This window comes from Trichechus manatus, unplaced genomic scaffold (genome assembly GCF_000243295.1).
Source record: "Trichechus manatus latirostris isolate Lorelei unplaced genomic scaffold, TriManLat1.0 scaffold00057, whole genome shotgun sequence".
Lineage (NCBI taxonomy): Eukaryota > Metazoa > Chordata > Mammalia > Sirenia > Trichechidae > Trichechus > Trichechus manatus.
In genome coordinates, this window is record NW_004443993.1 from 1650011 (window position 1) to 1665862 (window position 15852).

A 15852-nucleotide genomic window follows, 5' to 3' on the forward strand; every position below is an offset into this window, starting at 1 on the left:
AGTCAGATGCCTTTGCATAGTCAATAAAACACAGGTAAACATCTTTCTGGTATTCTCTACTTTCAGCCAAGATCTCATGGATGAGTGGTGGAAAATAAGGTAGCAGGCATCAAGTCTTTAGAACACTGTATGAGGCACAGTGAAGGCTCTATAGCTCTATACACGTTAGTTATTATCCCAAGCCTATTTTACAGGGGAGGAAACTAAAGCACAGAGAGGCAGAGCCTGGCCCATGCCCCTCAGTCAGGAAGAGGGGTCAAAACCTGGCAGTCTGATGTCCAGGGTAGAGGGTGCTGGGATCCTGGTGGTGACCCTGACCAGGCCCTCTCCAGCCTCCAGCCCCTGATCAGCTCTAGCCCCTAATACTCCAGGGTGGAGGGTGCTGGGATCCTGACCAGGCCCTCTCCACACCCCCAGCCCCTGATCAGCCGCAACTACAAGGGCGATGTGGCCATGAGTGAGATCGAGCACTTCATGCCGCTGCTCATGCAGAGGGAGGAGGAGGGTGCCCTGGCCCCACTGCTGAGCCACGGCCGAGTCCACTTCCTGTGGATCAAGCACAGCAACCTCTACTGTATCCACCCGGGCAGGGTCCCTGAGGGCTGAAGGTGGTGGCAGCTCAGGCCCAGAGAGGGCAGACTGGGGACAGGAAGCACATCTGTGCCTCAGGCTGTGGGTGGCTGGGCAGAGATGAGGGTGATGGCAGCGGATGGGGAGGGGGTTCAGGGTCTGTGCTCCACTTGGACCTCACCAAATGGCACCCTTTCCTTAACCTTGCTGCCCACAGTGGTGGCCACCACGCTGAAGAACGCCAACGCCTCCCTGGTGTACTCCTTCCTTTACAAGACTGTGGAGGTAGGTGCTGGCCTCCCATTGGTTGATCCGTCTGTCTGTCCACTTGTCCTGCGGGCCTCCTTCAGGATCCTGCTCTTCAGGGAAGCCTTCCCTGACCTCCCTGGGGACACCAGCTGCCTATGCTTCCCCCCCCCCCCCATCACTCTGCATTCTCATTGGCTGGCTGCTTTTGGGATGTCTCTCCCAGTAGGGCAGGGACCATGAGGTCTCCCAGAGGGCCTGGGTTCCCATTCCAGCTCCCCACTTCTTGCCTGTGTGACCTTGAGCAAGTCACTTCTCTCTGGGCCTCTAAAATGGAGATAGTAATAAGTCCTGCCTTAGGGTTGTTGTCCAAATTAATCAAATTAATACCTGTAAAGTGCCTAGAGCACTGTTCAGTATGCAGTAAGTACTCGATAAATGTTTGCTATTATTGTTCGCATTCTCAGTGATGTTGTGTTGTTGTTAGGTGCCGCTGAGTCGGTTCTGACTTACAGCGACCCTTGTACAACAGAACAAAACACTGCCCGTACTGCACCATCCTCACAGTCGTTGCTATGTTTGAACCCATTGTTGCAGCCTCTGTGCCAATCCGTGTCATTGAGGATCTTCCTCTTCTTCTCTGACCCTCTACTTTACCAAGCAGGATGTCCTTCTCTAGGAACTGGTCCTTCCTGGTAACATGTCCAAAGCATGTGAGACGAAGTCTTGCCATCCTTGCTTCTAAGGAGCATTCTGGCTGTACTTCTTCCAAGACAGACTCATAAAATAAGAATGATTTATTGAGCAATTACTATGTGTCATTCTCAATGACTGAGGAGGTGTTCAGGAAATATTTTTCAACCAACAAATGTTGATTGATTTGCCTCCTCTCTGCCAGCCAAAAGGGACACAGCTCAGGAGGAGACAGGCACGATCCCTGTCCTCTTGGCTCTCTGACATTCACCGAGGGAATGAGTCAGTCCTGCAGAGTTAAAAGACATGAAAGAGGTTAAATAGGACATTGCAGTAACTAGTGACTAGGATGCTATTCTCACCAAGACATTCATGGGGGGCTACACCGAGAAGCCCTCCACATTCAAGCTGAGGCCTGAATAACAAGGAGCCTGCCATGAGGTGAGCTGGTGGGAGAGCATCCCAGCAGAGGGTATAGCAAATGCAAAGGCCCTGAGGTGGGATTAGAAGGAAGGCTGGTGAGGCTGAACACGATGAGGGAGGGGAAGGGGGCTGGAATGCTGAATGACTGACGGGCTCTGCTGTGGTTATGCCATCTCACTCCCAAGACCTCTGTTTTTTTTTCCTGTGTATTAAAAACACACACGATAGACTATGCCGATTCAACAATTTCTATATGTACAATTCAGTGACAATTGATTACATTCTTCAAGTTGTACAACCATTCTCGCTATACGTTTCCAAATTATTCCACCATCACTAACATAAACTCAATGCCCCCCTAAGCAAAAACTCCCCCTTTCTCCCTCCCTCCCACTCCTGGTAACCACTAATATTCTTTGGTTTCTATATATTTGCTTATTTCGTATAAGTGAGATCATACAGTATTTGTCCTTTTGTGACTGACTTATTTCACTCAGCATAATGTTTTCAAGGTTCACCTATGTGGCATGCGTCAGGACTTCATTTCTCCTTATGGTTCAGTAGTATTCCATTGTATCCATATGTCACATTTTGTCCATCCATTCGTCTGTTGATGGACATTTTTGTTGTTCCCACCTTTTGGCTATTGTGAAAAGTGTTGCAGTGAACATTGATGTACAGGTTTCTGTTTGTGTTCCTGCTTTCACCGCTGGGTATATACCTAGGGTTGGAAGTGCTGGGTCATATGAGAATTCCATGTTTAACTTTTTAAGGAGCCACCAAACTGTTTTCTACACTAGCCTTACCATTTTCCCAGGGGATCTTAATCCAGATTCCTAGGTCCTCAAGGGCCTGTGGGTTGAATTCTGGGAGCCTATGAACTTGGATATATTTCTATATAACCGGTTTCCTTTGCTACCTTGTGTGTTTTATTTTAGGCACTTATCTTATTCTGAGGTGGGTCCATAAACATCACCAAATACACAGTGGTCCATGGCCCACAAAAATGGTTCCAGGCCATTCTAATCCCTCCTCCAGGAAGTCTTCCCTGACCTTCCTGCCTCTGGGCTCCCACAGCTGCCCGTGTTTCCCCCATCACCGCACCCAACATGGTGGATTATATTGGTCCCGTTACCCATTCATTCTTCCCCACTAGACTGTTCCATGAGGGCAGGACCCCGGTCTGCTTTGTTCACCATTCATTTTCCTGCACAGGCATTCAGTAGGTGCTCAATAAATGCTTGTTGGCTGACTGGCTGAATGAGTGGAGACCCAGCCCATGGCCATAGCCACACCAATCACACCTATTTGGATGTCTGTCGCCCCTCCACCCCTGCAACAGGTATTCTCTGAATACTTCAAAGAGCTGGAGGAGGAGAGCATCCGAGACAACTTTGTCATTGTCTACGAACTGCTGGATGAGCTCATGGACTTTGGCTTCCCACAGACCACTGACAGCAAGATCCTACAGGAGTGAGTGGGCCACAGGGGCAGCCATAGCTGGGTCACCGGTGGAGGGAACTCAGGGAGGGCCAGGGAGATGTCCTGGCTCCAAATGCTCGTCCCTGCTGCCCTCCGCCAGATACATCACCCAGCAGGGCAACAAGCTGGAGACGGGCAAGTCTCGAGTGCCACCCACTGTCACCAATGCGGTGTCCTGGCGCTCTGAGGGCATCAAGTACAAGAAGAATGAGGTCTTCATTGATGTCATAGAGTCTGTCAACCTGCTGGTGAGCCTCCACTTCTGCCAGGGCCTCGGGCAGAGAAAGGGCCCAATGCCTGTTAACCCCCCCACCCCATATATATCCTCAGGTCAACGCCAATGGCAGCGTCCTGCTGAGTGAGATTGTGGGCACCATCAAGCTCAAGGTGTTTCTGTCGGGAATGCCAGAGCTGCGACTTGGCCTCAATGACCGCGTGCTCTTTGAGCTCACTGGCCGTAAGCACGTGGGCCCCCTCCATACCCTCAACTAATGGAGCAGCCTGAGACTCCATCCCATCTGGGGACCCAGAGGAATTGCAGCTGGTTCTGAAATAAGTGCTCGTGCCCCCTCTGCTGGTCATGGCTAAATACTGCAGCTGCTGCTTCACTGGGCAACCAGTTTGTTCACTCCTTCAACAAACATTTAACTCCTGTTGTGTGCCAGGATCAGCTTTAGGCTCTGGGGACACAGAGGTGGAGAAAACAAACAAATCCCTGCCCTCATGGAGTTGACATTCTAGTGGGAGGAGGAAACAGAATAGCTTTGCATTTAAAAGCCTAACCTCGAGAGCCATACTCCGTGAGTTCAGATCTCAGCTCCGGCCTTTGCCAGCTGGCGAACGCTGTGCAAGTTACCCTCCCTGGGCCTCAGTTTCCTCATCTGCAGAGTGGTAGTGGTGAGCGGGGGAAGTGGGGCCTCCGTCTGCTTTGTTCACCATTAATTTTCCGGCACAGGCATACAGTAGGTGCTTAATAAATGCTTGTTGGCTGGCTGAATGAGGAGAGACCCAGTCCCCCACCCCTGGCCCGCAGGGTGACCCTACACTCTCCGCTCTGAGTTTCAGGTGGCAAGAACAAGTCTGTGGAGCTAGAGGACGTCAAGTTCCACCAGTGTGTGCGGCTCTCGCGCTTCGACAATGACCGCACCATCTCCTTCATTCCGCCCGACGGCGACTTCGAGCTCATGTCCTACCGCCTCAGCACCCAGGTGAGGCAGGCTCAAGCCCCGTGGGGGTGGGGCGAGGGTTGAGCCAAGCCTCTGAGAACCCCCTCTCCGCTGTCCACAGGTCAAGCCCCTCATCTGGATTGAGTCTGTCATCGAGAAGTTTTCCCACAGTCGCGTGGAGATCATGGTCAAGGTGAGCCAGGGCAACAATGGTTAACAATGCACGATCTGCCCCCTCCCACCTGACACCTATCTGACCTCACCCCCCACCACCCTCTCAGATCTTCCTTTCCCTCCAGCCACACTGGGCTCCTGGCTGGTTCTCAAACATGGCAGGCATGGTCCCCCTCAGGGCCTTTGCCTCTGCTGCTCCTCTGCCTGGACTGCTCTTCCTTCAACTATGCCCATGGTTCCTTCCTTCCCTCCCTCAACTCCTTTAGGTCTCTTCAACTTGCCTTTATATCTGCTTCTTTTCAGAGCTCTTAACTCCCAGATTTCTTTTCCACACCTTTTCCCCAGTGTCAGGCACACAGTTCCAATAATGTTTACATAATGGAATTAATATTAGCTAGTTATATTATGGAGCCCTGGTGCCACAGTGGTTAAGAGCTACAGCTACAAACCAAAAGGTTTGCAGTTCGAATCCATCAGCTGCTCTTTGGGCAGTTCTACTCTGTCCTGTAGGGTCGCTATGAGTTGGAATCGACTTGATGGCAATAGGTTTGGGTTTTTTTTGGCTTAGTTATATTTTAAGGAGCCCTGGTGGTACAGTGGTAAAGCACTCAGCTGCTAAATGATAGGTTGGAGGTTTGAATCCACTAGCTGCTCCATGGGAGAAAGATGTGGCAGTCTGCTTCTATAAAGATTCCAGCCTTGGAAATCCTATGGGGCAGTTCTGCTCTGTCCAATAGGGTCATTATGAGTCAGAATTGACTGGATGACAACAGGTATTCATATTATAGAGTCCCTGGGTGGTGCAAACGGTTAAGGCCCTCTGTTGCTAACCAAAAGTTTGGAGCTTTGAGCCCACCCAGAGGAGCCTCGGAAGAAAGGCCTGGTGATCTCCTTCTGAAAGATCAGCCATTGAAAACCCTACGGAGCGCAGTTCTTCTCTGACACACATAGGGTTGCCATGAGTTAGAGCCGACTCGATGGCAACTGGTTTGGTTTTATTCATGTTATGAATTTAACTGAGCCCCTACTGCGTGTTGGAAACTAAGGGGCATGGGGGGAAGAAGACAAAAGAGATACAGTTACTGCTCTCAAGGAGCTTGCAGGCCAGCTAGGGAAACAAACTGTCAGCAAATCTTATTGGCTCTGCCACCGAGATCAATTTCTCACCCCCTGCTCTGCCTCCACCCTGGCCCAGCCTCTATCGTGACTCACCTGGACTGTGCAATCTCCTCCTCCCTGGTCCCCTGGCTCCCACCCTTCACCCCCACTCTCTGTTCCCCCCACAGAGAGCGCCTGTAAGCACCTGAGTCAGATCAAGTCCCTCCTCTGCTCAGAACCCTATGTGGCTCCCACCTCACTTGGAGCAAAAGCTCATGTCCTCACTGTGGCCACAAGGCCCTGCACTATCAGCCCATCACCTCCCTGACCTCACCTCCTCTCACTCTTCTTCTCTATTACTCCATCCCAGCCAATCCATCTCTCCATGTTCCTGGAGCACACCAAGCAAGGTCCTACCGCAGGGCCTTTGCACTGGCTCTTCCCTCTCCCAGGACACCCTCCCCTACCCCCAGATATCCACATGGTTCCCTCCCTCATGTTCTTCAGTTCTTTGCTTTAATGTCACTTCCTCAGAGAGGGCTTACCTGATCCTCCTATTTAAAATTGCAGTCCCGCCCAGGACTCCTCACTTTCCTTCTTTGTTCTATTTTCCCCGTAATACTTTTATCACCATCTGACATATGATCTAGTTCATTTATTTCCTTTCATGTCAAGTGATTTGTAAAAAATATATAGTATACTTACATGGTTTAAAGAATAATGGTAAACTACCCAGCTTATTCGAATGTACTTGCCCAGAGCCTCTGAACCCCCATGTTTCTCCCCCTATTACTGCTCCCCCCTCCCCATCTAGAGTGAGGTAACCACAACCTTGAATTTGACGTGAGTTATTTCTTTGCTTTTCTTTATAATTTTGCTGTCCACTTCGTCCCTGTAAATATTTCATTCTGCCTGTTTCAGACCTTCGTATAAGTGGGTTTTTGTTTTGTTTTTTTTTGTATGATTTGCCTTTTTCATGCGTCGTTGGCTTTGAGATGAATCCCAGGAGCTGCTGTTTAGTGCGTCCGTTGTAACAGCTATAGAATATGCCACGGTGGGAATCTCCCATGTCTGCCCATTCTCCTGTGTGGGTTGTTTTCAATTCTTGGCTACTCAGGTTTGCGCTATTGTGAACAGCCCAGTGCATGTCTCCCGGTGCCCCAAGCAAGAGCTTGTAGTTAGCCATCTTTTACAGATGGAGAGACTGAGGCCCAGAGGGGTTATGATGTCATGCAGCTAGGAAGAGGGGGGCCCTGTGTTGAACTGTGGTTCGCCTTTCTCCCGAGTCTGTGTTCTTAGACTCGACTTTGGTCCCCTGTCTTGGCGTCCCAGGGGAGCTGGGCTGTGGGGCAGATGGCCACCAGGGGGGCTCTCATCACCCCTCAATGTTCCTGACTTTGCAGCAGGGGAAGGGGAACGGGCCATGGAAGCACATGCTTTCCAAAAAGAATGCCCCTTGGTTTACCTCTGGGTCTCTGGCCCATTCTACTTCCCCAAACATCCCTCCTTGAATTAATAAATAATAGTGTTCATAAAAGAGCAATCACCATGGAACACTAACACCCCTGTGCTAAAAACTTGCCCCGTGTCACCCAGTGCTAGCTATAGATGTAATGCTGTAATTTAGTCATTCATTTATTTGTAAGAAGAGCATGTGATGGCTCAGTGTGCAGGCTCAGTTTGAATCCCTCCTGTGCTAGTTACCAGCTCTGTGACTTGGGCAAAGTGCTCTTTCTCTCTGCCTCAGTTTCCTCATCTACAAAAATGGACTTCAGGAATGGTTCCTATTTATCAAATTGGTATGAGGGTAAGTGCTGGGCACAGGGCCTAGCACATGGTAGGGGCTCAGTCAATGCCAGCTATCAGATGAAAACTCCTCCCAAAAGGTGGTGGCGCAGTATGTTGAACCAGGCAACAGTGACTGGCATTGTCCAAAGGAAGGCACCAAGAGCAGGGCCTTTGGAGCCTCCCGTGGTAGTGGGTCCTGGCTCTGCCACTCGTTGGCTGTGTCTTCAGGCAAACGCTTTAACATCTCTGTGCCCCAGTTTCTTCATCTGTAAAATGGGCAGGATGATGGTCCCCACCTCACGGTTGTGGAGGCCTTCGATGAGATGGCATGTGGAAGGGCTTGGTGAATATCTGAAAACTGCATGAGTGCCTTCTTGGCGCCCCACGCTCTCGCTCTCCCTCAACAGGCCAAGGGACAGTTTAAGAAGCAGTCAGTAGCCAACGGCGTGGAGATCTCTGTGCCTGTCCCCAGTGATGCTGACTCCCCACGCTTCAAGACCAGCGTGGGCAGCGCCAAGTATGTGCCGGAGAAGAACGTTGTCATTTGGAATATTAAGTCCTTCCCGGTGAGCACTGGGGCAGGTAGGGAGTCTGGGGGTGCCGGGATGGTGTAGGGACCTGACCCACTCTGACTACATGGGGCAAGGCAGAGAACTGGAGACCCACATGCACGCGGTCATCCCTCTGAGGGTGCTAAAGGTGCAGACCAGGCCACGGGGTGGTTAAGTGTCCTCCTCCCTGGATTCAAACTCCACCCTTGCCTTTCTGAGCGAGTGGTCTTGGGAAACCCATTTCCCCTCATGGAGCCTCGGTTGTTCATCTGTGAAACAGGAGGGATAACGATACCCTCTGTCCTTGGGATCTGAGAAATGGGAGATGGTAGTTAGAAGCCCTCCAACTGGGCCTTGGGGACAAAGCTTCAGCTGCGAGCCTCAGCCAGGAGCCTTTAGCTCCTTGTCTATAAAATGGGCTGAAAGCAGAGCCTTCTCTGGGGGTTGCTGTGAGGACGCTCTGGGGCGTGCAGGTGCTGGTGTGTCTGATGCCCCCATGTGCCCGCAGGGGGGCAAGGAGTACCTGATGCGCGCCCACTTTGGCCTCCCCAGCGTGGAGAAGGAGGAGGTGGAGGGCCGGCCTCCCATCGGGGTCAAGTTTGAGATCCCCTACTTCACCGTCTCTGGGATCCAGGTGAGGAAGGGGGCAGGGAGGCTCCCCTCCTTGACCCTAGCAGGTTCCTTCTTTCCTATCACTGGGCCTGAGTCACTTCTCTGTTCCCTGGCCTGCGTCCCACCTCTCCTCTTCAGTCTTCCTTGCTTTCCCCGGACAGTGTTGCCACTTCAGTTCTCATCCTGGTCCCTCTCCCTGCACCTCCCACTTTGGCCTGTGCCACCTCATTCCCTGCCAGCTTGTTCACCTCTCCCTACTCCGTCCGCGAGCCGTTCACCAACATTCCCTTCGCCTGTGCCACCTCCTGCTCCCCAAGTCATGTCCTGTCTATTCCCTGGTACTGTGCACCTCTTTCTCTATCCAGACCCACCTTTCCTCCCACGCACTGCCTATGCTACCCCTTTCCCCAAGCCATGTCACCCTTGTTATTCCAAGCCTGTGCCATCTTATTCCCCCAAAATATGTCACATATATTCCTCTGACCCCAGCCACCTCACTCCCCCCAGCCTGGACCACCTCATTCCCCTCAGCCTGGGCCACTCCTCCCCCCAGCCTGGGCCACCTCTCTATTCATCCCCTTCCAGGTCCGATACATGAAGATCATTGAGAAAAGCGGTTACCAGGCCCTGCCCTGGGTTCGCTACATCACCCAGAGTGGCGGTAAGGCAGCCCAGCTCCCTGGGACAGGGTCAGGGACGGGGGGAGATGAGGCCTCAGGGTTTTAACTACATTCTGGCTCCAAAACTCAACAGGCATAGACCCAGGCCAGCCCCTTTGTCACTGTGCCACACTGAGTCTTGGTTTGCCCTTTATTTTTTATCATTTATCTTTTTTAAAAAAAATTATATTTTTGGTGAAAGTTTATACAGCAAGTTAGGTTCCCATTTGACAATTTCTACACAAATTGTTCAGTGACGCTACTTACATTTTTTACGTGTCAACATTCTCTTTAATTGCATTCTGGTTGTTCCCTTTCTAGTATTCTAGTTTCCCTGCCCCCTTATCTTCTCATCTTTGCTTTAAAGTAATTGTTGACCTTTTGGTCTCAAATAGATGGCTTTGTAATAGAGCACCGTACTCATGGGTAATATCATTTATTTTGGCCTATCTTTAAAATGGAGGTAGTTGTCAGCTGTAGGGTAGTCTTGGGGTTTGGAAGAGGGGCTGGACATGCAGCACCCCATCTGCTGCCTGGCAAGAGACCTGTTGATATGGTTACTGGCCCTGCGTTAACCTCATCCTTAGCCTTGTTTCAACCCCTGGGGTTAATCATGAGCACTGGGGCAGGGGATGGATTTGGGGGGCTGTCTCTCTGTCCCTTCCCCCAATTTGGAGATTACCCCTGCCCGTTATTTCCCTGCAGATTATCAACTTCGTACCAGCTAGAAGGTAGAAGAGATGGGGGCTTGGACACGTGAGAGTGTGGGACCTCTGTCTCCCCAGGCCCCAGCCACAGATTCTGGAGGGGATGAGGGCAGGTCCCTGAACTGCCAGTTTCTTTCTCCCAGCTCGCAGCATTGGGACCCCTGCTCGCCTTTTTCTCTACCCACGGGCTGGAAAAGATGGTCTCCCTGCCTCCCTCTTCCTTGGGGCTTCCCTCTGATTTTATATGAAGAAATAGGGGAGGGGCTTGAGGCCCCCTCACAAGTGCCTTCTCGCAGTGACCTGCCTTAGGGGGTGTCAGGTCCCCTCCTCCAACAGCTGCTGAGCCTAGAGGCCCCACTGCCCATTCCTCTGAGTTTTAGGATGTCATTAAAAAGATGAGTCTAGCCACTATGTATGTGCTTGCTTAGCTGTGTGTGTGTGCCCCTGGGGTGCTGGGATGAGAGTGAGCAGCTCATGTCCCTCCTTAGCGCCCATCATTGCTTACCTGGGCCGTGGCAGTCACCTCTGCCCTGGTCCCCTATTCCCATCTTTGCTGACCCCCACAATCTGTTCTCCCCACCCCCCAGCCACCAGAGGGCGCTTGTTAACGCCTAAATCAGCTCATGCGCCTCTGCTCAGAAACCTCCTAAGGTTCCCAACTTAACAGTAAAAGCCAAGTCCTCACTGCAGCCCGCAAGTCTTGGTCTGACCCTTTGCTTCCCTGCCTCCTTGCTCTTTTTTTTTTTTTAACTTTAAAAAAATAATTATTTTGTTTTTGTTGTTGTTGTTGTGTTGAGAATATACACAGCAAAACATACACAAATCCAACAGTTTCTGACCCAATAGAAATAAAGAGAATTATGACAGAATATTATGAACAACTGTATGGTAACAAACTGGGTAACCTAGGCGGGGCGAATTACCCAATAAGCAAGGTAAGCACAGCATTACCTGTGCATATTTACTAGTCTGTTGTGAACAATTTCACATGGTTTTCCACCACATTTTTAATAATCCATCCACGTAAATTTGAAAAGAGGCTTTGAATCTATAGGAACATGCTGTGGGGTTGGGAGAGAAACAGATGCCAGCCATACCTAGAAGCAGAATCTTTGATGAGTTGAAAAAAGTGAAATTGTTCACTACAGATTAGTAAACACAAGTAAGCCCATGCTTACCTTGCTTATTGGGTAATCCATCCCTGAACCTAGATGAAATGGACAAATTCTTAGAAGTACACAACTTACCCAAACTGACTCAAGAGGAAATAGAAAGTCTCAACAGACCCATAACAAGTGAAGAGATTGAATCAGTGATCAAAAACCTCCCAACAAGAAACATCCTGACAAACATTTAGAGAATTGACACCAATACTGTTTAAACTTTTCCAGAAGACAGAAGGCTTAGGGAACATCTAGCTCAATTGGCATAATACAGTTTATAAAGAAAATGTTCTACATTTATGTTGGTGAGTAGCGTCTGGGGTCTTAAAAGCTTCTGAGCAGCCGTCTAAGATACTCCACTGGTCTCACCCCTTCGAGAGCAAGGGAGAATGAAGAAAACAAGATACAAGGGAAAGATTAGTCCAAAGGACTAATGGACCACAACTACCATGGCCTCCATCAGACTGCGTCCAGTACGACTAGATGGTGCCCGGCTGCCACCACTGACTGCTCTGACAGGGATCACAACAAGGGTCCTAGACAGAGCTGGAGAAAAATGTAGAACAAAATTCTAACTCTCAAAAACAGACCAGACTTACTGGCCTTATAGAGACTGGAGAAACTCCGAGAGTATGCCCCTGGACACCCTTTTAGCTCAGTAGTGAAGTCACTCTCTAAGCTCACCATTCAGCCGGGGATTGGACAGCCTCATAAAACAAAATGGGACTGATGAGGCACAGCAGTCCAGGGACAAGGATTAGTAGGCAGAAGGGGACAGGAAAGCTGGTAATAGGGAACCCGAGGTTGAGAAGGGATAGTGTTGACATGTTGTGGGGTTGTTAACCATTGTCATAAAAGAATATGTGTACTAACTCTTTAATGAGAAACTATTTGTTCTGTAAACCTTCACCTAAAGTACAATAAAAAATAAATTTAAAAAATGGAACAAGGAAAACAGAGAAGGAAGGAATACTCCCTAATTCATTCTATGAAGCAAACATAACCCTCAAATCCAAATAGACAAAGACACAACATGCAAAGAAAACTACAGGCCAATGTCCCCCTTGCTCATTCTGTTCCAGGTGCTGGATATACCGGGTGTGCTTTAGCCTCGGGGTCCATGGGGTAGTTCCCTTTGCCTGGCATGCTTTCCTCAGATATACATGGCTCCCTTTCCACCTGCCTGACCTCTGCATTTCAACGGCCTTCTGTTCCCAAGGAGCTATCATTTATCCTCTTTTATCAGCTATATACCGTTCACACCCTGAAAAGATTTAATTTTGTCTTCTCCCGCCCTAGACTGAAGGCCCTGGAGGGCGCCTAGTACATAGTAAGTGAGCAGTAAATCTTTGAATGGAGGCTTCTGTAGCGGCCTTTGGCCACGGCTTTCCTTCTAGGCTCGCGGGCTCCTAAATCCAGAACGTGATTCCTTCCTCACCCACCTCATTTCCCCGTTTCACTTTTGTCACGGTGCTCGACGCTACCTAAAATTCTGAATTTCATTGTGTGCGCTCTCCAGCGCCCTAAACAGTTCCTGGGCTGTGCACAGTGGGGAATGAATGAAATAGTTCTCAGCATAGTAAGGGTTAATAAATGCTTATCGCGTGACCGAAAGGTGGAATCCCGGACTAGGCGACCCCAACCCTGCCTCCCTTCCCCCCGCCCAGGTGCCGAGGTCCCGACGCAGCCTGCGCTACCTTGCCCCTGACCTTTCTCCCCTGGGTCAGTTAAACCGGCCCTCTTTCCCGCCCGCCCGGCGCGTTTGAAAACCGAAAACCCCGCCATTGCCAGCGGCCCACTGGTCGCCGCGCCCGGGCCAATCAGAAGCGACACCGCCCACACTAGCACTCGAAAACACCCCGGCGACGCACGACCATTGGCTGCGAGGGCTTCGTGGGCGGGGCGCCGCTGGGTCGGGCGCCGGGCAGCGCTGCCCGGCTACAAACTAACGAGTTCGTAAAAAAACAAAACGCCAGCGTCCGGGGGCGGGGCCGCGAGCGCGGTGACTCCGCCCCCCGGGGGCCGGCTCGGCGGCGACGGCGGCGCCGGCTCAGAGGAGACCCCGCCCGTGGAGGAGGAGGAGGGTGGGTGAATTGGGGGGAGACCCGGCCCCCAAGGGGCGGGCGTCGGGCAGAGTCCCGTGGGCCGCGGAGGGTTGGGCCGGGTTCCTAGCCCCTCGCCGCCAGCGAGCTGACAGGGGGAGGAGCCGCGCGGGAGAGCGGGGGTCGCGCCGGGAGCATCGCGCAAGCCGAGTGCGCGGCGGCCAGGCCCTGGGAGGGCTGCTTGGCCGGCGCCCGCGGCCTCTTCCGAGCTGACCGGCTGCTGTGGGGCGGGGGGCTTCGCAGGCCGCCAGTGTTGACATGCTGCTGGAGGAGGTCCGTGCCGGCGACCGGCTAAGCGGGGCCGCGGCCCGGGGCGACGTGCAGGAGGTGCGCCGCCTTCTGCACCGCGAGCTGATACACCCTGACGCCCTGAACCGCTTTGGCAAGACGGCGCTGCAGGTGAGGCCAGGCGGGCCCGGAGCGGGGCGGGGGGAGCGGGGCGAGGACGCGGACCCCAGACCCCGACCCTCGTCTCCTGGACCTGGAGGGGACCGACTGGGGGCTTTTCCTCCTCCACTGGGCTGACGCTGCTCTCTGAGGTCCCCTTTCGTGGGAAAGGAGGGTTAGGTTGGGGGGAGGGGGAGGGGGAGGGTTTTCCATCTTCTCTGGAGGATTCCTTGTTCCCTGGGTGAGCGGGATTCACTTTCCATGAGGAGGTCCTTTTTCCGTGGGGGTTCAACATCTTTGGATCACGGTTTCATGGCGACGGCTCTGGTTTTTGGGGCTCCTCAATCTTTCGGGGAGGTGATCTCTAGAAGGAGGGTTTCATGTTTCCAGGGCATCCTCATTTTCTGGGGGGAGGGGGAAGTTCTCTGAGAGGTATCCGGTTACTTGGACGGTCTCTATTCCTATGGGGTTCTTATCCGGTTACTTGGGGGAGCCCCACTCTTGGGGGGGGTTGCAGATTCCTCCAATAGGGGAATGGTTTCAGATTGTCCCCCTATTCTCTGGGGGGACATTTTATGGGAGATTCAATTTTCTTGAGGTAATCTGGAGAGCATCCTCACTATATTGCGGGGGAATATTCCCTGGAGAAGGTAATTCAAATTACCTGGACATCCCCTTTCCCTTGAGGGGGCTGTCAGGTTCTTTGAGGACCCATTTCTGGAAGAGGTTTCATATTTCCGGGTACTGTCCTATTTCGGGGGTGGGGTGGGGTGGGGTGATGGTGGTGGTCTCTGGTTCCTTGGGAAGAGGCTTAGGTTCCCTGAAAGTTGCCATACCGGTTATTCCCTAGAAGGCTCTCATTTTATCCTTAGGGCAGTGCCTAGCTTCTTGGGGTCCCTCTTCCCAGGAGGACTTGTTCTCTGGGATCTCAAAGAGCTTCCCCTAGGGACTGTGTTCCCTGGAGTTTTCCTTTTTCCTAGAGACTCCTTTGAAACAGGACTCCTTCCTGTTCCTGGAAGACCCTTCTCTCTCCTGGGACCCCCTTTCCTGGGTCCCCTTCCTTGGGAGAACCCCTCACCCTCTGCCCCCACACAGGTCATGATGTTTGGCAGCCCCACCATCGCCCTGGAGCTGCTGAAGCAAGGTGCCAGCCCCAACGTCCAGGACATCTCTGGCACCACACCGGCCCACGATGCAGCTCGCACTGGATTCCTGGACACTCTGAAAGTCTTGGTGGAACATGGTGCCGATGTCAACATACCTGATGGCACTGGGGCTCTTCCCATCCATCTGGCAGTGCGGGAGGGCCACACTGCGGTGGTCAGCTTCCTGGCTGCTGAGTCTGATCTCCAACACCGGGACGCCAGGGGGCTCACGCCCCTGGAGCTGGCGCAGCAGAGAGGGAATCGGGACCTCATGGACATACTGCAGGGGCACACAGTGGCCTCGCTGTGACCAGGATCCAGCTGGGCGCATCTCTGAGGGAGGGAAGACACTTTCTCCTCTCCTACTGCCCAGTGCTGAGGGGGAGGGGCGCCAGTTTGTGGCTTGTTGGTGTTGATTTCTGGGGGTGTGTGTCTTCGGGGGGCGTTTCTCGTTTGTTTTTCTCACCCCTTTTGGTGTGTTGGAAAGAGAGGGGCTCCTGCATGCAACAGCCACCTAAACGGTTCGGTTTCCTCCGCGGCCCAGGCTGCTGGGGCTGCAGACTAGGCCTGGGCAGAGTTAAAGCCCCAGCCCTGAAGCGAGGTCATCGGGTCATCACTCCGAAGTCTCCTGGTACCTGGCGACCTCGGCCAACTGCGCCCAGAGACCTGAAGGGTGCGCACTGCTTTGGGCATGGGGTGGGGGCAGTGTTCCAAACCTATAAAGGGGTGGCATGAATTCATTTATATTTTGTTGAAAGCCTGTTTTCCAGTCTCTTGTACAGTGTTGGAAAAAATAGATTCTATTTATTAAGCATTATGGAAAAAATTGTTGCGTGTGATAATTTAATGTTTTTATCCATTAAATTAAGACTTGAGTATGACCACA

At 52.0% G+C, this 15852-nt stretch overlaps 2 protein-coding genes across 3 annotated transcripts in view; both read left to right on the forward strand.

Annotated features, from left to right (window-relative positions):
* AP1M2 (adaptor related protein complex 1 subunit mu 2) overlaps nucleotides 1–10190 on the forward strand; it is a 13411-nt gene extending 3221 nt beyond the window's left edge. The window contains exons 2-12 of one of the 2 annotated variants that reach the window (XM_012556176.1): nucleotides 418–574; nucleotides 788–855; nucleotides 3275–3405; nucleotides 3515–3662; nucleotides 3745–3871; nucleotides 4474–4622; nucleotides 4702–4773; nucleotides 8048–8206; nucleotides 8700–8825; nucleotides 9389–9464; nucleotides 10168–10190. In XM_012556176.1, coding sequence (XP_012411630.1) covers nucleotides 418–574; nucleotides 788–855; nucleotides 3275–3405; nucleotides 3515–3662; nucleotides 3745–3871; nucleotides 4474–4622; nucleotides 4702–4773; nucleotides 8048–8206; nucleotides 8700–8825; nucleotides 9389–9464; nucleotides 10168–10190 — 1236 coding nt within the window. The remainder of the gene's footprint in view (nucleotides 1–417; nucleotides 575–787; nucleotides 856–3274; nucleotides 3406–3514; nucleotides 3663–3744; nucleotides 3872–4473; nucleotides 4623–4701; nucleotides 4774–8047; nucleotides 8207–8699; nucleotides 8826–9388; nucleotides 9465–10167) is intronic. The other variant, XM_004378346.1, reaches the window with a different exon arrangement.
* Nucleotides 10191–13396: 3206 nt separating this feature from the next.
* CDKN2D (cyclin dependent kinase inhibitor 2D) lies at nucleotides 13397–15852 on the forward strand. The gene is made up of 3 exons (XM_004378347.2): nucleotides 13397–13416; nucleotides 13678–13833; nucleotides 14917–15852. The coding sequence occupies exons 2-3, from the start codon at nucleotides 13693–13695 to the stop codon at nucleotides 15274–15276; spliced, it is 501 nt and encodes a 166-aa protein (XP_004378404.1). The 5' UTR covers nucleotides 13397–13416; nucleotides 13678–13692; the 3' UTR covers nucleotides 15277–15852.

Bases quoted from the DNA above. Each gene is read 5' to 3' on its own strand.
- CDKN2D (XM_004378347.2), top strand. From the start codon at position 13,693: ATGCTGCTGGAGGAGGTCCGTGCCGGCGACCGGCTAAGCGGGGCCGCG. The intron at 13,834-14,916 runs GTGAGGCCAGGC...GCCCCCACACAG, and splicing joins TTGGCAAGACGGCGCTGCAG to GTCATGATGTTTGGCAGCCC.